Below are 23,436 nucleotides of genomic sequence, written 5' to 3'. Positions count from 1 at the left end.
TAAACACTTCCTTTCTCACTTTCAAGGCTACAATAAATGTAGAATATTTTCTTGAAACACATAAAAATATTCTTTTAAAGCAATTATGTTCTTAAGTTGTGTTTTATCTTAAAATGTTTATGATCTTGAATTCTTTTCAAAAGAACATTGCACTCTGACAAACTTTATGATTTTGGGCAACAGGCTTAATGCCTCTTTACCTCAGTTTCCTTATCCGTAAAGTAGAAATAGTAATAGTACCCACCTTCTAGAGTTTTAATGAGTTTTAAGTGAAACCATCCATAGCTCTTGCCATACCATAAGCAGTCAGTAGTTGTTAGCTATTATCTTAAAATTAAATTCTTCAAAGAATAGCATATTTTCTGCTGAGGTTTTCTCTCCTAATTTTAAAGAGCATCATACGTCCCCTGCCAATTTTCAGAGTTGTGAAGATCTCCCTTGACTGTTTGCTCTGATTCTGAAGTTTCTGCTTAACCAGTCTTGACCTTCTCCCTTGGGTCGGAGTCATGAGCCTGTGATTGCCTACACCTGTGTGTTATTAGCTCTGACACCTCTTCATATAGCCCTGCAAGCTGCATAGCATAGTGTCATGTTGAGATCTAGAGCACCTTGTGTCAATACACCTTTAAGGAAACTTCTGGGAACAGGACACAGACCTAAACAGGTCAAATATCTTAGGAATAGAGGGGACATGTAGAGAAAGCTCCTCTCCCTCTGTAGGATAAATAGAAGAGCAGTTGAAGGTCTTCATGATGTCTTCCTCCCTCTGTCAGTCTTCATAGTTTTATATAGATTTGTTTAACCTATGAATTTGGCTGGACATTGACTCAATCAGACACTGGCTAACATAATACATTGAAAATTTTTAATTGACTCAATACCAACCCTCTACTGTGTGCAAAGCACCAAAGAAACACAGACTGGCTGATTTTCAGAACTGAAAGGAATTTCACAGATAATCTTGTTTTACTCCCAGGAAGTGCTAGGGAAGTTCAGTGACTTGACCAAAATTACACAGCTTTCAAAGGGTAGAGCAATTAATTACTGCTGTAAACAGTCCAGGCTGGAATGACTGAGAAAGAAGAAATTGAAGTTTGAAGGATGGATAAATTGGACTTAGCAGAAAGTTGAGGGAGTTTATTTCAAATATGATATTAACACAATAGTACTTCGGCAGATAACTTTGAAATGGAAATGTTTAATTATTCTTACCCCACTCTAGTTGCTAGACAGCCAGCATTCGCTAGGAAAAGGGATACAGTCCTCCTCAGGGAGTTGGTTTGTAGAACACTCTGGGAAACAATCGGTGCTCTCATTTCCAAGGACAAAGTGAAATGAACAGACATGAACAGATGGTGATGATGAGGAAGCTAGATAGCTTCCATGTTTTCCCTGAATCCTGTCCTTACTATGTTGGCTTTATTATTTTGTTTAGTAAATTTTGAATTTCTACGGTGGAAGTCATACACATATTGGACTCTTTTTTGAAAAACATTCTGGTTCACTTGATGGTGGCCTCCAAAGTTCCACAGGCTTCCTTCAGTCTTTTCATTCATTTTATTTTCACCCTTCTGACTGAATAACTTCAGGTGACCTCTCTTGAATTTGCTGATTCTTCTGCTTAAGTCTGATGTTGATGGTTTCCATTGAGTTTTTTTTCAGTTAGTTATTCTTTCATTCCAGAATTTTTGCTTGGTTCTATATTTGTGGTTATCTCTTTGTTGATATTTACATTTTACTCACGTATAGTTTTCTTATTTTATTTAGTTGTTGGTCTGTGTTTTCTTAGAACTCACTAAATTTCATTATGTTGAATTTTTTGTCAGGTAATTCATTGTTCTTCATTTATTTAGGGCCAGTTACTGTAGATTTATTTATTTGGTTGTGTCTTATTTCCCCGATTTTTCCTGTTCCTTGTAGTTTTGCATTGGTGCCTGCACACTTGAGTATGCAGTCACCTCTTTGCTTCTTTTCAGACTGGTTTTGACAGGAAAAGACATTCACCAGTTGGCTCAGCTAGAGATTTTGAGAGCCTCTCAAACATTTTCCATGGATGTACATATTCCATTCCTCTCTTTTCCTGCTGAGAGAGAAGTTTCTGGGTGGTGTGCCTTCTCCTGATCCTGAAGAGCCATACAGGCTGCTGTAAACTTCCCTTCTCTTTTTGCTAGGAAAATGTACTGAAAGACTAGGATGCAATACCAAATTAAAATTGTATATATATATATATATATATATACACACACATATATATATATGTGTATATATATATATGTATATATATTTAAAATTTAGTAGTCTATGTTGTTTGTTCATTAGTTTATAAGAATAAAGCATTCAGATTTGACTGTAGTATAGGAAATGGAAGAGGTATGTTTGGCATTAGTGACTAAAACTCCTCTCCAACTGAGACATTATCCTTATGGCAGTAAATGTTCCAGTGTTGAATACATTTGAGCTGTATAGTACTCAATCTAGATGACTTCAAACATCTACTTATCTTTGATAAATTCTTGTTATTTTTTTCTACTGATTATCTGTTAAGTTTATAGATTTAATGCTTAGACTACTATTTAGTTTCAGTTATATTAACAATCCAAAAGAAGATACTTGAAATAGCATTTGACATAACAATTTTTGTTTTAGATAATCAGAATCAACTTCCTGGTTATATTTTATTAGTGAACGGGCAAGCATAAAATGAATTATCCTTAGCAAATGTAACATGTGAGAGGTCGTTCCCAAGTAATGGAATACTAGAGTTTTAAAAAGTCTTCTTGATCATCTAATGCAAACTTATCATTTCTATTTTAAGAAATGGAAGCACATAAATTTAGATCTCTTGCTTAAAGCAAAAGATAACTGGAGAAATGGAAAACTCTCTGCATTTCATTCATGATCCATTGCTCTTCCTAATATAATATAACATAATATTGTTTGCTCTTTTTTCATGGGTATTGTTTCCCAATAATTCTGTAAGCTCCTTCAGGCATACTGTCTTGAAGGAGCTTTTAATGGAACCACTGTCACAGCAAATCAGAAACCACTTACTGAACTGAATCAATTGAATTGGATATGCTTACATAAATGATAAGATCCCAAATCAAGTACCTAGCAAAAGGAGCATTTGAAGAGAATCATGAGGTCTGTAGATGTGTTCTAGAATATTAGGTTGAAAGAAGAAAAAAAGAAACACAGTTACAACTTATCTTATGAATTAAAATATCCTTGGTCTAGAAAACATTAAAATTGTAGAAAATTAAAAGCCAATGAAAATAGTGACTTATCCATAAACCACACCAATGAGATTTTATTAAAATTCACATCATTGACAGCAATGTTGCATCAAATAGCAGTTATTCCTGAAGTATTCATATATGGTATATTTGTGGCAAAAGCACTTGTTTTAACACTTTAATCAGATCTATTCTTTATGAAGCCAAAAGATAATTGTTTAGTCAAGAGAAACAAACTTGAGAGCACTACAAACTATTTGCATTGGGGGACAAGTGTCCCCTCTGTAAATCAGAAGGTCCACAATCTACAATACTTCAGGTTCTGGTGATTGTACAAATAAGAGGACTTGTTCCTCCAAATTCAAAATGAAGGCTTTCCCAAATAGTAGGGCATTTTAGTGATAGGCAACTAAAAGATCTACAAAAGACTGCTACACAATATTTGCATATATTGAACTGTAAGGAATGAATTTGGAAGGAAATATTGGATTTAGTTCTAAAATCTGAAACCAAAAATTAATATATAGAATTGTTGGGGTTTGGAGCAGTCCTGAAATGGTTGATTTTATGTCATGAGGCCCTGAGGTTGGCTGTGTTTGACAGATCTCACTTATAGTTGAATCCTGCTTATAATTTTATTGTGGACTCATGTCATCTCAGGGTCAGGATATATCACAGGAAGTACAGCACCAAGGTAGGAAACTCAATGCAACAGCAGCCTCTACCAATAAATATTCTGCCTGGAAAACATGTGAGTTCTGTCTCTTATGGGTTTTGCTTTGAATTTACAAAACTTTTCCAGAGGAGTAATGGTATAAGATGAATGTAGATTTCCATAAAAGCCTATTCACTCATAATTTCAGTCAAGTATGCTAGTAATTTTTTGCACAGACTTTATTCCTTTTTTCTTTAGGAAAATAAGTTTTGATTCAAAATGGAAAGCCAAAAATACATTTGCTCCACCAACCCTAGCAATTGGAAGGGGATCATTTCTCCTCCCCTGTCACAATGATAGTGTATAAGTTAGGAGGAAAAGACCAGAAAAAGCCATTTCTAGTGGCAGTAGGAAGGAAATTAAAGACAAATAAGGATTTTGACTAAAAGGGTAAAAGAGTATCCCCCTTGGCTTAATCAGAGACATAAAGAGGAGTAGAGTATCTCCAGTAGCATTGAAGAAGAAGAAAGCATTCTTCAGTGCAGAATTGGTTGGGTTTTCTTTCTCCCTGGCCCATAAAATGTTCCTGGTCAGGGTGAGCATGGTGGCTCATACCTGTAGTCCCAGCTACTTGGGAGGCTGAGGCAAGAGGATCACTGGAGCTCAGGAGTTCTTGGCTGTAGTGAACTGTGATCACAACTGCACTCCAGCCTGGATGACAGAGCAAAACTCTAAATCCAAAAAAAAAAAAGTTCCTGGTCCAAGAAGCTACATACATATATATATATATATATATATACACACACACACACACACACACACACACATATACACACACACACACATATATATACACACACACATATGCACACACACACACACACACACACACACAAATATAATTGAAATAGTTTAAATTGCAAACAACCTAAATTTGTTTGTAAACTAGCTAAGAGAGTAACACCTCTGTATTTGGCTTTATCACTTTACAGATACAATTTTATAGATTAAGCCTTCAAGACTTTGAGTAGCTGGCAGGTGGACATCATTCATTCATTCATTCATTCATTCATTCATTCAATAAATATGCACTGAACATCTCCTATGGATAGGTACTATTGTAGGTTTTGGACTTAGAGGGGTAAGCAAAACACTGTCTGCCCTTTTGCAGCTTCTGTTGTAATGGAAGAGACAGATTATGAAAAATTTACAAAGGTGGAGAGCAAATGCTATGAAGGAAAACTGAGAGCTCAAGCACAAAGGCAGCAACCCTTATTTTATTAAAGACTTCTTTTTTCATATGAATACATTTTGCAGGAATAAAGAATTCATAGCCACTCATGCTTTCATGGATTTGTATCCACATTAATACTCTGTTACTGGAGTAACTTTCTACTCTACTAAGTAGATGGTTCTTCAGATATTTAAACATTTCAAGCACCCTGGCTAATTTACTTACATACAGCATCACTAATTTAATGTTACCTTCCTTTTTCCTTGATGAGAAAGATGTCTAGGAAATATGCCCATAGTTTCTTTCTTGAACATGTTTCTCAACTGCTCTTTGCCTTTACATAGATCACCAGGCCCTGCTCAGAATCTGCCCTCTGGGTGTGTCTTCCACCAGCTTTTCTTTCATCCTGTGGCAGATGTTATACTTTCTCTCTGTATCTGAATAGTCTGAAAAATTGTTCCACATTGTAAATGTAAATTATCTTTATTTTTTTTCAGCAATTGTGCTTTCTTTCAATACATTTTTAAATTTTCTTTCTAAGCTTTGTATGTGTATATTTAAAACTAAAAGCCCTTTTCATAACTCATTTCATTAAAACAGAACCTTGCTCTATTTTGGTTTACTCCAGTACCCCACTTGACTGGTGGAAACTCTACGAGAGATATAAATAGTTCCTAAGGAAAAAGGAATTTCTCAACTTGGAACAGCAAAAAATATTTCACTTTCCTCTAGGGAAACTATAGAAAGAATCAATGGTTCTATATATATAATATATGGTTTTATATATATATATACACATACACACATATATATAGAGAGAGGGAAGTACATACATAGATACATATGATTTTTACATGGAATGCATAAAAATGGACACCACTGTTTATCAATGCTCTGCTTTCCACTTATTTATTAGAGACAATCAGCTGTTAAGAGAAATTAATAGCTACTCAACATGTATTTATTAAATATAAAAGCTTACATACAAATGTCTTGCAAAATAGGAAAACTCATGAAATTCTCAGAAATCAATAAAAGAAAATAAAACCATAAGTATTTGATGAGGATTATTGGTTCAAAGAAAGGAAATCGGTATAAGCCAAGGTAAACCCAAAGCTCATTTCAAATAAATGATCAACTAACTTTGGTGACAGATTAGATTTAAGAGATCAAAACAGGAAGAGACAGAGATAACTCCAGAGTTCGCTAGACAAGAAGATGATATGAATGTGTAGTTAAGGGCAGAGAGTCACTGGGGCAGCTGAGTGTGGAGTTTATAAAGGGAACAGAAATTTGCTTGGCTTGGTCCATGTTGAGACTGAAGTATTGGTTGCCCATCCGGAGGGATTTCCTGACTCAGAGGAAGTGATACCCATGGAATCCTATATTGCAGAAGACCTAACACTGCCAAACTGAAATCTTCTGTTTGGATTCACAATCAGCTCAACTATTCCGTGGCTGTCAGTGAGACCAGCACCAAAAGTTAAACCTGCGGGCCACAACACATATCCAGTCTCAGATTAGTCTCAGCACAGTGCTTCTTCTTCAGTTTGAAAAACACATAGAAAATCAGTTCCCGTTTCCAAAGTGAAAATTCACAACATTTATCATTCAAGCAGTATAATGTTTTTGCTTCTCTAAAATAAATCTTCAGGATGCATTTGTAAATATATAATTTCAAACAAATTATTATTTAAGGGAATGTTTAAAATATTTCTTTTGAACTTTCAGTTTGAACGGCTGAACCTTGCACTTCAGAGAACATTGGCAAAGCACAAAATAAAAGAAAGCAGGTAAGTCAAACCACTTTAGTTGTGTGAACCTCTTGTTTCAATGACTAATACTGCTGCTAATGGTCAGCACTTACTGAATATGTTAACCCTTATTGAATCATTGTGATATGTCGGAAACTGGACTTAGTGCTTTCGCTGATACTAATTTGAAATTAAGTGCATCTATTTTTCACATTTGATAAATGATTAAACTGAGGTTTACATGAAGTGTTTAGAATTTTATAGCTGGTTAAGAAAAAGACAGCTGGGGTTCAAGCCCGGGTTTTTCAGAGCCCGTTATTTTAAGCATGTGGTTATATACTGCTGCTTTAACAAGCTCCTGCAAGGCTGATTCTTTCATACTAATCAGTAACTTCTAAAATATTTAACAACAGGTAAGTCATGGATCCCAAACAGTCTTCTTGCTTGAAGGATGCTGCCAAAGTTTTGAGCAGGGTCCCAGCAGGTACCCCATCCCCAACACACACCTCAACAACATGTTAACACTTTAGTATCGGCATCAGGAGGAGGTAGAAGGATCAAGGGCTTAAGAGGAAGGAGACTCAGGGTTCTGGGGGTAGCAGCTATTTATTAATCCTCAGGGAAGTGTTTCTGTATTCTCCTAACTAGTTTGGTTGCACTGCAGAACATCAGTTTTGTTTATACTTTTCTTCTAGTATTCTTTTAAAGGGTTTCTGAAGATGTTTAATATAAAGTTACTTTTTTTTTTTAGAAACAGGGTCTCACTCTGTTATCCAGGCTGAATGCAGTGGTGTGATCATAGCTCACTGCTGCCCAGAAATCCTGGGCTCAAGTCATCCTTCTACCTCAGCCTCCCAAAAAGCTGAGATTACGGGCATGGGCCTAAAGTTACTCTTTTAAATTTTATTTTTATTTTTTTGAGACAGGGTCTTGCTCTGTCACCCAGGCTGGAGGGCAGTGGTGCGATCTTGGCTCACTACAACCTCTGCCTCCCTGGCTCAAGCCATTTTCCCACATCAACATCTAGAGTAGCTGGGACTACAGGCATATGCCAACATGCCCAGCCATTTTTTTTTTTTTTTTTTTTTCTTGTAGAGACGAGATTTCACCATGTTGCTCAGACTGGTCTCAAACTCATGAGCTCAAGCATTCACCCACGTTGGCCTCCAAAACCGCTAGGATTACAGGCATGTGCTTCTGCACCTCATCACTAAAGTTACATTTTTAAAATCTGATTTATTGAGTGAATCAAATACAATTTAGCACATTTACTGCTGACAGAAAATGTAATAGGGGCCAGGCACAGTGGCTCACACCTGTAATCCCAGCCCTTTGGGAGGTCAAGGTGGATGGATCACCTGCGGTCAGGAGTTCGAGACCAGACTGGCCAACGTGGTAAAACCCCGTCTCTACTAAAAACACAAAAATTAGCCAGGCGTGGTGGCAGATGCCTGTAATCCCAGCTATTTGGGAGACTGAGACAGGAGAATCGCCGGAACCCAGGAGACGGAGGTTGCGGTGAGCCGAGATTGCGCCACTGCACTCCAGCCTGGGCAATGAAGCGAGACTCCGTCTCAAAAAAACAAACAAACAACAACAAAAAGTAATAGGCCCTGTTTTTGATTCCCTGAAATTTCAAGGATGATTTAGTTTATAAATACTTGAATAAATACTGGTGTTCAAATTTGCAGAACTGAACATTGAAGTTTTACAAAACAGTACTATTGTCAGGAATGTTTTAACAATTCATTCATCTGTCTCCTACTCATGAGTGATCATCTGCTCTGTGGATCATATGTGCTTGATTCTCCTTGCTGACTAGCTGGTCCCAGACTGCAGGCAGCAGGACCAAGCCAAGAAGGGGTCATGGACAGGTCCAGAAGGAGAGAGTGTGAATCTATGTGTCTGACAGAAGCTTTGTTTACACGAGTAATATGAAAAGCATTCCAGAATGCCTCTGACCTTAATTCCCAGTCAAGCTGATAAGATAGCCTCAAGTCTCTCACTGTGCTACTGTGTCTGTCTGCTTAAGTCCTTGGCAGCCAGTTTACTCAAAATTTATTCTCAGGGCTTTGTGTTCTGAATTGTTCTTACAGCTTCTTGCAATACTCAGTTGTGATGTGTTTCCAGCAGTATATCTCTTAAAATAATCTCAAAACTTAAGCAAACAATAATTATTTTTTGAAATTTTGAAATTTTTGTTTACCACTTCTCTGATTTCCTTAAAAAAAAAAAAAGAAATCTGATTATACTTTTAAAGTGTCTTGATGAGAACTATTCAGTTGTTGAAAGAAGATTTTTGCTCATAAGCCTGCCTGCTGATATGTTAAGTGGCTCGTCTGTGCTTTTTTTAGTTTTGGGTATCCTCTTGTTTATGCTTTTTTACTTCACTTTCTTGTTGGTAAGTCACTGCCGTTTTTCTTGCTGTCAGTTTGCCAGCTGCTGAACACCCCTTAACTCTTTTTTGTGCTGCTTATTCTCTTCTATGAATTGACAGACAATAAGTCCAATATATCAACCAATAAACTGCCCTTGAATGAAGTGCGAAAGCTGCCACCCCCCCCGTTTTTTTTTTTTTTTCCAGCGAATGAGTTTTAGTACAGCCATCATGTCCCTCAGGATTGGTTGCCAAGAGAGTTCTTGCTTAGTTTCTTTTTCTGGGTTCTTTTGATCACATCATTATATGTATGAACTCATACTGGTGTGTGCGTGTGTGTGTGTGTGATTTGTATGAGGCACACACGTGCTTGCTGGTGCATGTGCAATTCTTATACCCACTTGTATTTTTTGAAGGTGAGGGTAGGAATCGTAGTTTGAATTGCACAATGTGCTGTTTGAACTAACTAAGTTTCGCTCACAAATTTTATCATAATCACTCATCACTATCAGAAATCATCACAAACAATTAGGCAAACATGAATCAACAAGTTGTGCAGTTAAAACTGCAAAAAACTCTTATGAATAAAAAAGTATGCTATTATAGTCTCACTTTCTATGCTGTACAACAAGTGCAATAATTGAAGAATAGGTTTCTTTCATTACTAATTTTTTACACAAAATCAAGGATAAAAGTTTAATATAATGATATCTGAGAGATAAATAGAGCCTTAAACTAAGAAGCAAAAGATTCTATATATTTGCTTTAGGAAAATATATAATGTTACTTAAAAGTGAATTATATCTGTATGTAGGTTTTTCTTGGTTATCAGAATTACCATCCTCTTCTTGGCCACTTCACATTTGAGGTTGCTAGCCAGGGAAGGTTCTCTTTAGTATAGAGGCTCCTTGACTTACAGTGGAATTACATCCAGATAAACCCATCATAACTTGAAAACGCCCTAAGTCGAAAATGCATTTAACATGCTTAACCTACTGAATAGCTTAGCCTTGCCTACCTTACACGTGCTCAGCAACTTAAAGTAGCATACAGTTGAGCAAAATCATCTGATAACACAGTGCACTGTAGAGTACCGGTTGTTTACCCTCAAAATTTCATGGCCACATGAGAGCTGGGTTCACTGCCACTGTCCAGCATCACACGAGAGCATTGTATTCCATACCTGTAGCATGGGAGAAAATCAAAATTCAAACTTTGAAGTACAGTTTCCACTGAATACTTACAGCTTTTGCACCTATATAAAGGTAAAAAAAAAAAAAAAAAAAAAAAAAAAAAAAAAAAAAACAAAGCTAAGTCTGAGACTGTCTGTATTAGTGTATGTAAAGTTCACTTAAAACATAAATATTCCTTATGATGAAGAATAACAAAACATTCTATCATGTATATTTTGGGGTTTTCCAACATTGTTCTGGATGGTACACGTCGTTGCTGCTTTCCTGTAAAATTGATAGTCAAGATTTGCTTCTATAGACAAGGGAATTTAAACTATTTTTTTTCTCTCTCTTTTTTTTTTTGGAGACAGTCTCTCTGTGTTGCCCAGGCTGGAGTGCAGTGGCTGGCTGATCTCGGCTCACTGCTACCTCTCCCTCCTGGGTCCCAGTTCAAGCAATTCTCCTGCCTCAGCCTCCCGAGTAACTGGGATTACAGGCACACGCCACCATGCCCAGCTAATTTTTGTATTTTTAGCAGAGACGGGTTTCACCATGTTGGCCAGGCTGGTCTTGAACTCCTGACCTTGTGATCCACCCAACTTGGCCTCCCAAAGTGCTGGGATTACAGGCATGAGCCACCGTGCCTGGCCTAATTTAAACTATTTTCTATCATTATTTCTGTATATTATAATCTGAACTTTTAGCATGTATTTATCAGTTTGTAACTTAAAATATTGAAATATTTCCAGGAAATCTTTGGAAAGAGAAGACTTTGAAAAAATAATTGCAGAGCAAGCAGTTGCAGCAGGTAATAGAATTGTTTATGTAATTAGAAAGTATGCCGTATACCTGTAGAACTCACATTTTCTCTAGAAATATTCATATTTATTTGTTGGTGACTCCCAGTATGAAGTGTTCAATATTATGTATTCTGTTAATGTAAAGAGTAACAATTTTGATACTATATGTTTTGTTGGACCTAAAACATTTTCTCTGTTTATGTTTACTTGCTGAAGAGTAGATAAGGCTAGATGGGAAGCTGACTCACAGACATTCACAGGCTTTGATCTTGAATCTGACTAAGTGTTCTTCATTTATGCATGAAAAATTCTACTCAACAAAGTAAAATAAAGAATGCTTTTAAAGGTTAGGAGCAGTCATGGGAAAAAAGTTAACAGTGTTCTCACATTCATCATTAGTTTGAGAGAAAAATTAGATGTGTGACTTTGTCTTGCTGTCCTTTCCAAAGTTTCAGTACATGAACCATGAAGTTGCGTCTTTCTAAAAGTATGATATTGATAATAATAATAATGATAATAATAATAATGACTAACTTATATCGAGCCCCTCCTATTCTGAACATAAGCCCCACACTTCACAACAGTGCTATGAAGAGGGCACTATTCTTTTTCCCACATTACAGATAAGAAAAAATGTGGTACTCAGAGTGTAAAGATTAAAGGAGATTATAGAAAGGGAAGATTGTACAGAACACCCTTGACATAACTAACTCCATCTTTAAAAAAGACTCCATTTTGTATTTCCTAGGGCATTTTGCCAACAAAAATAACATGTTTTATTTAATAAACAAATTTTAAATAGTGAAAACTACATACAACCAGATAAAACACACTTTTCACTATCAGTTCTCCCCAGAGGACTCTGCAACTATAAAAAATTAAACCTTCAACAACTCAAAACGGTCGTCCTAACTGACACCTTCTTATATTCACTCATGATAAAAACTTGACATCTACCACCAAAGGCTCTGCCACCTCAGAGTCTTTCTTATAAGACCAACAGACAGCCTGACCGAAACCAAGACTCCTTTTGTCTTCTTCACTATACCCACCCTCGTTTGTTAATTCTTTCTCCTATCTCTTTTTCCTTTCTATGTTAAATGTTACTTTGTTACAAAATATTTAACCTATAACATTTCTATTTTCTATATTAATTAAGCATACTATTATGTATCACTTAAAATACTATCTGACTTGTGGAGTGACTTGAGCCTGTGTGCCTGTAGCTCTAAGAAATGAGTAAACAAAAAGTCCCCAAAAAATTGCCGCTTGGCAAGGCGTGGTGGTTGACGCCTGTAATCCCCACAATTTAGGAGGCCGAGGTGGGCAGATCACCTGAGGTCAGGAGTTCGAGACCAATCTGACCAACATGGCAAAAACCCATCTCTACTAAAAATACAAAAATTAGCCAGGCATGGTCGTGTGCACCTGTAGTCCCAGCTACTCTGGAAGCTGAGGCATGAGAATCACCTACACCTGGGAGGTGGAGGTTGCAGTGAGCTGAGATCGCACCACTGCACTCCAGCCTGGGCAACACAGCAAGACTCTGTCTCAAAAAAAAAAAAAAAAATTGCCTCCTTAAAACTTCATGGATCTCATGGCTTTTATGATAAAAAGTAGTATTAATAAAAGCCTAACATTGTAAAAAGACACAGACATACAGAGGCTTATTTCTAACCTCATAGCACTCATGAAAATGCTATAGAAAGTAAATTACATATTCCAAGCAGACGCTCTTTCTACTAACACTAAAAAACAAGAATGCTATTTTACTCAGGAAAAAAAATGCTTTGTAATCATTTCTAGACAAAATTGAGTTTCATGACCAGTGATTTTAAATTAACTTCAGTGTCTGACCCTTTTGCTGCTGGAAACCCTCAGAGAGGAAGACCCTCTTCATGAGGATGGATTGCTTTTGTTTTTAACAGAAAGATTGGAGGAATTTTGCCAAAATGTACTTAATACTGGAATTCAAATTGATCTTTTATAGTTAGGTTTCAGAGAGATAAAAATTTGTGTATTATATTCAAGTGGTCATTCTTTTTTAATGAATTAATTTGGCATATTTCTTCAGTTACTAGAATTTTAGAAGCTAACCTAGGTAGATAATTTGGATATAGGGGTTTCATTTTAATCAGCAAATAGCACACGTTGAAAATAGGAATAATGGCACAGCTTTACCAAGGTGGCGTATTTGATATGGCAGAACATGTATTATGTGATTTCAGGAGTTCCAGTGGAGGTTATCAAAGAATCTCTTGGTGAAGAGCTTTTTAAAATATGTTACGAGGAAGATGAAAACATCCTTGGGGTGGTTGGAGGCACTCTCAAAGATTTTTTAAACAGCTTCAGTACCCTTCTGAAACAGAGCAGCCATTGCCAAGAAGCAGGAAAAAGGGGCAGACTTGAGGACGCCTCCATTCTATGCCTGGATAAGGAGGATGATTTTCTACATGTTTACTACTTCTTCCCTAAGAGAACCACCTCCCTGATTCTTCCTGGCATCATAAAGGCAGCTGCTCACGTATTATATGAAACCGAAGTGGAAGTGTCGTTAATGCCTCCCTGCTTCCATAATGATTGCAGCGAGTTTGTGAATCAGCCCTATTTGTTGTACTCCGTTCACGTGAAAAGCACCAGGCCATCCCTGTCCCCCAGCAAACCCCAGTCCTCGCTGGTGATTCCCACATCGCTCTTCTGCAAGACATTTCCATTCCATTTCATGTTTGACAAAGATATGACAATTCTGCAATTTGGCAATGGCATCAGAAGGCTGATGAACAGGAGAGACTTTCAAGGAAAGCCTAATTTTGAAGAATACTTTGAAATTCTGACTCCAAAAATCAACCAGACGTTTAGCGGGATCATGACTATGTTGAATATGCAGTTTGTTGTACGGGTGAGGAGATGGGACAACTCTGTGAAGAAATCTTCAAGGGTAAGGAAAACGTAATATTATCTGGAATATGAAAGCTATTTCATATTTAAGAGCAAGAAACGAAAGCGTAAAAATATATGCATCACTTCAAATGTTTTGATAAAACATATTGAAAACAATGGCAAAAGAATTGCAAAGCTGTAATAAACTTACACAAAATTCTTTCTGCATTTGTTTGCTTACTCGATTCATTACTCCAAAAATATTTATTGAATGCAGTCTGCCTTTTAATATCTTTATGGAATGTTTTATAATGAAATTTGATAAATGTTTATATAAAAATATGTTTTCAATTATCTAGCTGACTTAGGTTGAATAATAAGAGGTATTGTTTTACAACAAACAAGTCACTTGTTTCTTGTAGGAGGCAACTAAATGGATTTTTAATCAACATTTAATAGACATAAAAAATAATTTATTTGATTAATTGTTTCCAAATGTGGAGGTTAAAATCTGTCATCTCATGGTAGAGAACTTTGGTAATTATTTAGTCTCAGGAAAGAAAGTTTGCTAACTCATAGTTGATAATACAAGCAAAGCTAAGAGAGAGATTTCACACATGTATAACTTTAGCAGAAGCACTATTTTTTCCCCAAAAGGAAAATAGCTTTATTATTATTTTATATCATAAAATAATATATTGAGATGTTTAAAATGAGTAATATTGAAAGGTGTTTATTGCAGCAAAAAAATGAAAACTAATTATACACATTTTTGATTAAAAGAAAAAAAATGCTATTTTACAACTTCTTTTATCACGAAACAATATATTTTGTGCATCCTCCCATGTCATTAGATATAGGTCTGTTTGGCTTCCTTGGAGTCTTACTGGTATCCCATTATATGGTTGTGTTCTACTTTATTTATTTATTCATTTATTTAGACGGAGTCTTGCTCTGTCGCCCAGGCTGGAGTGCAGTGGCGTGTTCTCAGCTCACTGCCACCTCCAACTCCAGGGTTCAAGCAATTGTCCCTGCCTCAGCCTCCTGAGTAGCTGGGATTACAGGCATGTGCCACCACACCCGGCTAATTTTTGTATTTTTTAGTACAGATGGAGTTTCGCCATGTTGGTCAGGCTGGTCTTGAATTCCTGACCTCAGGTGATCCACTCACCTTGGTCTCCCAAGCTCTACTTTATTTAACTAGTACCCTATTGAAGGATATTTGGGTTGCTTTTGGCTTTTAGCTGCAAGAACACACATGCACATCTTTTTCCACGCATCCGCAAGTAAACCTTCTTGTGGTTCAGAATGATCACTTGAAGCCCCCTCTCTCTCACATCCTCCTTGGTACAGTCCTTTCTACTGTATGGTTTACTCTTTTATTTGTATGGTGGAGGGCAGGGTTCCTTATGTTCTGGAGGCAAAGTTGAAATGGGGAAGTAGCCTCTCCTATAAGATTCAGATACCTCATGCTGAAGTCTCTGGAAAAATAATGACTTCCAAAAGGTAGTTCTGGGGAGCTACTCATGACAGAAAAAAAAATTCGGATACAAATCTTAATCTTTGGAGGCTTTTTAACTTCCACACCTGCCTGATAGAGCAAGTACTATGGGAAAAGTGGAGAAGAGAAGAGAAACATGCTAAACGAGAAGGAAACAAACAAACAAAAAAAATAGAACAAAGAAAAAAGTAAAAGGGATGGAGGGAAGAAGGAAGAAAGGAAGGAAGAATACATTTTCATAAGTACCATATTATACAAAAAATAGAACTTCAGGTTAACCAAGTGAGACTATTAACAAGAATATCGTGGCAAAAGCCTCAGCACGCTGCTTAGTGAGAAAGCATTGAAGCAACAGCGTTTTGCATTGTTCACTGTAAATCTTGATTTCTGTGTAGAGTATACTCCAATATACTCTTCAAACGTCTGCATGCATTTTAGAACTCATAGCAAATTGGAACTATAAGAAAGCAAACTGTTCCTCTTCAGCAGGTTTAAACACAAAGGGATTATTACTGTATCTACTTCCCCTTCTTTTGTCTCAGAAAGATTTTGGAAACTTGAATAAACCACAGTTGGTTCTCCTTTCCTTCATAGGTTATGGACCTCAAAGGCCAAATGATCTACATTGTTGAATCCAGTGCAATCTTGTTTTTGGGGTCACCCTGTGTGGACAGATTAGAAGATTTTACAGGACGAGGACTCTACCTTTCAGACATCCCAATTCACAATGCACTGAGGGATGTGGTCTTGATAGGGGAGCAAGCCCGAGCTCAAGATGGCCTGAAGAAGAGGCTAGGGAAGCTGAAGGCCACTCTTGAGCAAGCCCACCAAGCCCTGGAGGAGGAGAAGAAAAAGACAGTAGACCTTCTGTGCTCCATATTTCCCTGTGAGGTTGCTCAGCAGCTGTGGCAAGGGCAAGTTGTGCAAGCCAAGAAGTTCAGTAATGTCACCATGCTCTTTTCAGACATCGTTGGGTTCACTGCCATCTGCTCCCAGTGCTCACCACTGCAGGTCATCACCATGCTCAACGCACTCTACACTCGCTTTGACCAGCAGTGTGGAGAGCTGGATGTCTACAAGGTAGGGGTGGAACAGGGCAATGATCATTTTACCAGCAAACTCACTGGGGTACAAGCACTGTGCCTAGGACCTGAACTATAATGCAACTGAAAGGCCACCTCTGCAGGGTCTTGCAAGCCCAGTCCTGGGAGCAGGTATGGTGCATTCATTATGTGGGTGTTTTCCAGCCAGAAATAGCTCTGGATCTGCCCAGAAACAGAGATAACTGTTCTGTGAGAGGACTGCCACACTCTCTTCTCTGTTTTTTTTTTTTTTTTTTTTGAGACAGAGTCCTTGCTCTGTCGCCAGGCTGGTGCAGTGGCTGGATCCAGCTCACTGCAAGCTCCTCCCTCGGTTTATGCCATTCTCCTGCCTCAGCCTCCCGAGTAGCTGGGGAACTACAGGCGCCCGCCACCTCGCCGGCAAGTTTTTGTATTTTTTAGTAGAGACGGGTTTTCACCGGTTAGCCAGGATGGTCCGATCTCCTGACGTAGTGATCCGCCCGTCTCGGCCTCCCAAAGTGCTGGAATTACAGGCTTGAGCCACCGCGCCCGGCCTCTCTTCTCAAAGAATGAGCAGAAAATGGAGGGAGGATAAGGTGCTCAAAGAATGGAGGATGGGGTGTAGGACCTGTGAATAGGAGAAGTTTAATAGTCAGTGAACCTGCCACTTCACTGTGGAAACCAAGTTGAATTATTAAGTGTGAGATAATTCGAAGTATGGCTTTTACAAGGAAACATTATCCTTTGTATCTGTAAGAGTAAAGACACACGAGGATTATAAAAATTGCCTTTAAATAGATTACTTCAGTACAGAGTTAACATGATACTTTTCACAGACAGTTAACAGAAATCAAAATCACCTACTTAAGACATTTTTGCAGCTTGGCCAAGGGCGGAGACATTTGAAAAACAAAGACTTGTCTTCAAATCTTGTTATCTGCCTTACTCGCTTTGTAAACTAAGTTAAAAAAAACCTTTATCATCACTTCTAAGATAAAATAATGCTCACTAACAGAGTCTATATGTATTAATAACACACATTATGTCCCATAATCACACATTATGTCCCATAATCTTCATGAACAGGATTGTTATAAAGATTATGTTAGATAATACATGATATTCATCAGGCATACAGGATGAGCCAGGCATCATTGTAGGCACGGGAGATATAGCAGTGACCATCCCTGATACCAACTTTTGCTGAAACTATTGGTAAATGTCCTACACCCCATCCTCCATTCTTTGAGCACCTTATCCTCCCTCCATTTTCTGCTCATTCTTTGGTAATAGTAACTACTATTAGTAAGAGAGCAAATGAAGAGATTTCAAGTTCTGTCTACTTCTTTAGAATTAAAAGTTTTTACTGATTTAAATTACTTTGCTTTATTTTAGACATTGGCACTAGGAATAAAGCATACTTCTCATTTGTATGGCTTGAATCATCTTCTTAACTTGCCACATAACATTCTGACATTTCAGAGCTGAACCCAACAGGAAATAAATAAATTATTGAGGAAGAAACAAATATTATTCATGATAATACATAAGCTCTTGTCTTGTTTTGTTCTAGATGCTAGAAGTAAAACCTTACTTTAAAAAATTCCTAACAGGAAATTCCAAACAGAGCCATGATTCCTTTGGGGAAAAAGAGGCCCATGTATAATTACAGAAAAAATAATTGGCTTCAGTTAGGTTAAGTTTGATGGCCTCTTGAGGAGTTTACTGTATTTATTTGTAGACATTTTCTATCTTGAGACTGTCTCCTTTCTTAGAATTGTGAGAAGGAAGTCTTTCTTCCTTGCAAACTGCTGTAATTGCTAACAGAAGTAGCCCTCTTCTACTTTTGGTTATTTCTATCAAGGATATAGGGTATAGTTTTTAAATATCCTAACAAGCATTTTGAAACTATGCTCCTCACTGTAAGGTATAAGGACAACAGCCACAGAGTTCCCTGATGAATCTAACTAGAGCCATAGCTAGATACTAAATTACCTTCTATGCCAGTCCTCATCTCTACTTTTTCTTCACTTCTGGTTTTGCTTGAGATTACTTGGAGACAGCTGAAAATAAATATAGAAAGGTTTCAGATAAACACAATGTATAATCATAGGCCTACCCTATGAGTGCCAATGGCTTCAAAAGAATAGTCAGCCTTATTTATTTCGGGACTTGATTATACTATGGCTTTATTTACTTTCATTTTCTCTCTTCTGTCTTTCTGGGGGTTTTGGCCATTTTTCTGTTTCTTTCTGTGTTCATTTACCAATTGTTTCAGCAAATATATACTGGTTATCCAGCATTTGCCAGCATGGGTGGGCAATGGCTACAGAGCTAGAGGGTACAATCCCTGTGAGGAAAGTTCACATATGGAGAAGGAGAAGAGGGCAGAATGGACCAACGCCAGATTTCCATATGACGTGACGAAGGGATGCAGTATGTACAAGGGGCTACAAAAGCAGATATGGTAGGCCCCTAACATCAGGTAGGGTGGGGGTAGAACTTCTGATTAGCATATTTATTGAGCACCTGTGATAGCCATCATGATGAGCATTTCTTATGTGCTCACTGCTGAGGAAAAGCTCATGGGTGACATTGACACCTGGTTCATTATTACCGAGCACAGGTAATATAGGAGTGAATAAACTAAACAAACTCAGAGGGCTTACATATGATTAGGGGAAAGAAAGACAGGAGACAAATGAGTAAATTTATAGTCTTTCAGTTAGTATAATTATATGAAAGAAAAATAAAGTAGGTTAAGGGCAAAAAGAAGGGCAATAGGTAAGGGGTGATTGCTGTTTCTTAGAGGGTGGTAGCAATCGGTTTTTCTAATAAGGTGAGGTTTTAGCAGGGACTGAAGGAAAGGAGGGACAACCAAGTGGTTATCTGCAGAGAGATTGCTCCAGGAGAAAGGAATAGCAAGTGGGAGCATGTTTGATATGCTTAAGGGATAATGGAAGGCAGTGACATTGGAACTAAATGAGAAATATGGAGAATAAGAAGATAAAGTCAGAGACTAGGAGAAAGACAGGTCAAGAAGAAATCTGGAGCCATAATAAGGGTGTCAGCATTCACTCTGAGTGGGGAATTTCTGAAGATTTGTGCCTTCTTTCTTTTTTCCTTTCTCACCCTCATCCTTTCACAATTGAGGCTTTGGATCAGAATAGGGTCTTATAGTTACAATAAATATTTGGAGGAGAAGAAAAATGCAGCTCTTAGAATTAGGGGGTTATTTGTGGATTTAAATTAACTATTTGCTTTCTGCAGCCAGTATCACAGACAGATAAAAATTGCCTGTAACATCAACAACAATGATGATGATAATGATAAGGTTAATACTTAGATTTTAGATAATAGCTTGATTTCCAGTGGTCCTTCAAGCACCACCATTGTTTTTACCTACTGGTTCAACATCTTCTTTTCTATAACTGTGATTAGTATCCATTAGACATGTAATTTCTATGAGGACCCTAAGGGTCCTTTAGAAAAACCACTTCTTTTTACTTTTATGACTATTAATATCTTGGTTTTGCATTGCACAATTTTACTACATTCATATGACATTTATTGGGTAGTGACTTGAGGCAAAATACTATTTTATGATGAGGAGGATATAAAACGAGCAAATGATCCCAACATCTTTAAACAATGTATTATAATTCAAAAATATATTGTTTCTACAAAAACTATCTTATATGGTGAAAAAAAAGACATGAAATGATATGATGAGTCAGTGACAAATCTGGGAGTTGAAGCCAACTGTTACTGTGTTCACAGGGCTGTGCTGCCTCTCAGTGCAGTGACTGAATGTAATGGGTCTAAACCTTGTGCATTTCCTGAAAGAGAAAGCCATTTCTGGGAGTATCTGATTAACCTTGATCCTCCAGAAGGCCTGAGCAATGAGATTTATGCTGTATGACTTAATTTCTTCTATATGATATAGCCTGTGATTCTTCCTGAGCATTTATTTATAGTATGGAAAATATATTATGTCTAGGTGGAGACCATTGGCGATGCCTATTGTGTAGCTGGGGGTTTACACAAAGAGAGTGATACTCATGCTGTTCAGATAGCGCTGATGGCCCTGAAGATGATGGAGCTCTCTGATGAAGTTATGTCTCCCCATGGAGAACCTATCAAGGTAAGGCAGATGATATATTTTCTAGGAGATGTCACAAGAGCAAATGCATATTAGTTGATTATCAAAACCATAGTGTATCAGTTGGGGTTTAGTTGAGAGAGAGAGAGAAAGCAAAATCTATAGAGAACACAATCTTCTCTAACTTGCTTACATTGGAAGAAATTTATTATAGGTTATAGGCTTACAGAATCATTGAGAGGACAGAAGAACACATCTATAAGTTGGACTTTCAAAAAAATGTCTCCCATAGTATGGGGATTTTCCATTGTCAAAATAAAATAGCTCCTAAAGGCAAACTTCAGAACAACTCCATTTTCAAAAATCTGGAAGCTGATTCCAAAACTATCCCACCAAAGCCACAGTCAGGAAACTGCAGTGTTCGGAAAGCTGCTGCCTCTCCAAAACCATATCTACTGTAATAATCAGCGAGATGGCAATCCTGCATCATGACTGTTACAAAGTGAGTGACGGGAAAATGGACTCTCTAGTAAGCATGCTATAGAAAACACGAAGGCTTCCACAATTGTGCTTGAGTTATAGTGGAGATGGTGCCCTGCCAAATCCCATGCAACTATGCATCTGATTTACCAAGCCTAACTGCATTTAAAAGCTGCAAGTTAGTTTAGAAAATGTAGTTTTGGTTTTCCAACTCCTGGAGGAGAGGATATTACATTGGAATGGATATTGACTGCTAATCCACCAATATTTTCCAAGGCACATGACATTTCAAAATTTCTAGATGAGCCAGATTCCAGACTAATATCTCACCACACATGAGGAAATAAAGTTAACATGGTAGGCATTGGTTTAATAGATAGAATATAGGCAGATTACCTTTATTTGTCTCACAGTGAATCTGTCCCTTAATTTTTATAGGACAGGCCCCATTTGACTACCTTCAGAAATAAGCCTTTGAGGTATTGTAAAATCTTATCTAGTATGCTATAAAACATATAGAGAAGAAAGAAGAAATTTAAAAACAAAATTATGTATTTAGAGGTTTACCCTTAACTCTCTTTAACCTTAATAGGAGCCATATGTTTAAGCTTTCATAACTATTTTCTAAGTCTATTGTCATCCCATTTATATGTTTCTGTGCAACACACTTTTTTAAATGTAAGGGTATAAAATCACAATCTTTTATTATGCATGGATTCTGTGCATCAAAAATTTGGATAAGGCATACCAGAAATACCTCGTCTGTGCTCTGCAATCTATGGGACCTCAGCTGGGAATACTGAAATGGGTGAGGGTGCCTGGAATAGCTGGGATTGCAACGATTGGAGCTGGAAGATTCATTCCAAGACTGCTGCTTCACTTACATGTCAGATTCCTTGATGGGGATGGCTGAAAGGCTGGGTTCAGCTGGGATTGTTAGTGTTACATGTGGTGCGCTAATATGTATTTCTTATGAGGTGGTTCATTTCCCACTGAACAAGACTGGTGGAAGCTCCGTGACTTAGTCTTGGAAGACACACAGCGACACTTCCGCTGTATTCTATCGGTCAGAGCAATCATAAGTCTGCCCAGAAGAGAGAGGGCTTAAAGCCCATGAATCAATAGAAGGAGTGTAAAATAATTTGCAAGTATGTTTTAGAAGCATCACAATACCTGACTTTTTCAGATTTAGTTTCTATAATTGCATTTTTTTAGAGGAGGACTATATATTTCTTTCTCTTTCTAATCTGTTTGAGGGGGCTTGTAGCATCAAAGTAAATGTTAAAAATATATAGACTATTAACAACATTTTCAGTGATTTTCACACAAATGCATTTTATAATTAAGATGTGTATGTTTGGTGTGGAGGAATTTTATGGCATTTTTGTTATTTGTATAAATGTATTTTTAGATTTTTGCAAGTTGGAAGAATTATTTATAGTTAGTTTCAAAGATAGTTACCTGGGTAATGATAGGCTAGTTTAAAAGACCTATAAAGGGAGTCATTAATCATACCTTTTTATGTGTGCTAACCTGCAGTCCTGGGAAATATCTGACGTCCTTACGAGATACCTGTGAAACATCACAGAGGCAGAGTGGAGAGTATTTTTAGTAGGGAAACTTGAATGTGTATCAGAAAGGAGCATATTGTGACTTAAACATCGTCATTTAATCCTTATAATAACACTTTAAAGAGGAATCTACAATTCACCAGCAGACACGAGCAGTCAAGTCTCCTATGTGTCAGTATTTGGAGTCATGTCCATGTAGCTTCAAAGCCCAGGCTTTTTCTTTTTTTTTTTTTTCTTTTGAGACGGAGTCTTGCTCTGTCGCCCAGGCTGGAGTACAGTGGCCGGATCTCAGCTCACTGCAAGCTCTGCCTCCCGGGTTTATGCCATTCTCCCGCCCGGCCAGCCCAGGCTTTTTCTGCTTTTTGCCCTGCTACCTCTTGGTATAGAATTGAAGTGAAAGAATAGAAAATAGGCCGGGCGCGGTGGCTCAAGCCTGTAATCCCAGCACTTTGGGAGGCCGAGACGGGCGGATCACGAGGTCAGGAGATCGAGACCATCCTGGCTAACACAGTGAAACCCCGTCTCTACTAAAAAATACAAAAAAACTAGCCGGGCGAGGTGGCGGGCGCCTGTAGTCCCAGCTACTCGGGAGGCTGAGGCAGGAGAATGGCGT

The 23,436-nt window shown here is 37.6% G+C and overlaps 1 protein-coding gene across 9 annotated transcripts in view; it reads left to right on the top strand.

Annotated features, from left to right (window-relative positions):
• The window catches only part of GUCY1A1 (guanylate cyclase 1 soluble subunit alpha 1), a 75,133-nt gene that overhangs the window by 33,538 nt on the left and 18,159 nt on the right, over window positions 1–23,436 (top strand). For all 9 annotated transcript variants that reach the window (XM_017871054.1, XM_017871056.1, XM_017871061.1 and 6 more), the window contains 5 exons: window positions 6,857–6,918; window positions 11,178–11,236; window positions 13,457–14,166; window positions 16,204–16,689; window positions 20,671–20,814. In XM_017871054.1, coding sequence (XP_017726543.1) covers window positions 6,857–6,918; window positions 11,178–11,236; window positions 13,457–14,166; window positions 16,204–16,689; window positions 20,671–20,814 — 1,461 coding nt within the window. The remainder of the gene's footprint in view (window positions 1–6,856; window positions 6,919–11,177; window positions 11,237–13,456; window positions 14,167–16,203; window positions 16,690–20,670; window positions 20,815–23,436) is intronic.

This window comes from Rhinopithecus bieti, unplaced genomic scaffold (assembly GCF_001698545.2).
Source record: "Rhinopithecus bieti isolate Rb0 unplaced genomic scaffold, ASM169854v2 scaffold_3878, whole genome shotgun sequence".
In the NCBI taxonomy this organism is placed as follows: domain Eukaryota; kingdom Metazoa; phylum Chordata; class Mammalia; order Primates; family Cercopithecidae; genus Rhinopithecus; species Rhinopithecus bieti.
Note: the sequence above shows the minus strand (reverse complement) of the source record. Positions and strands in the feature narration are given on the sequence as shown.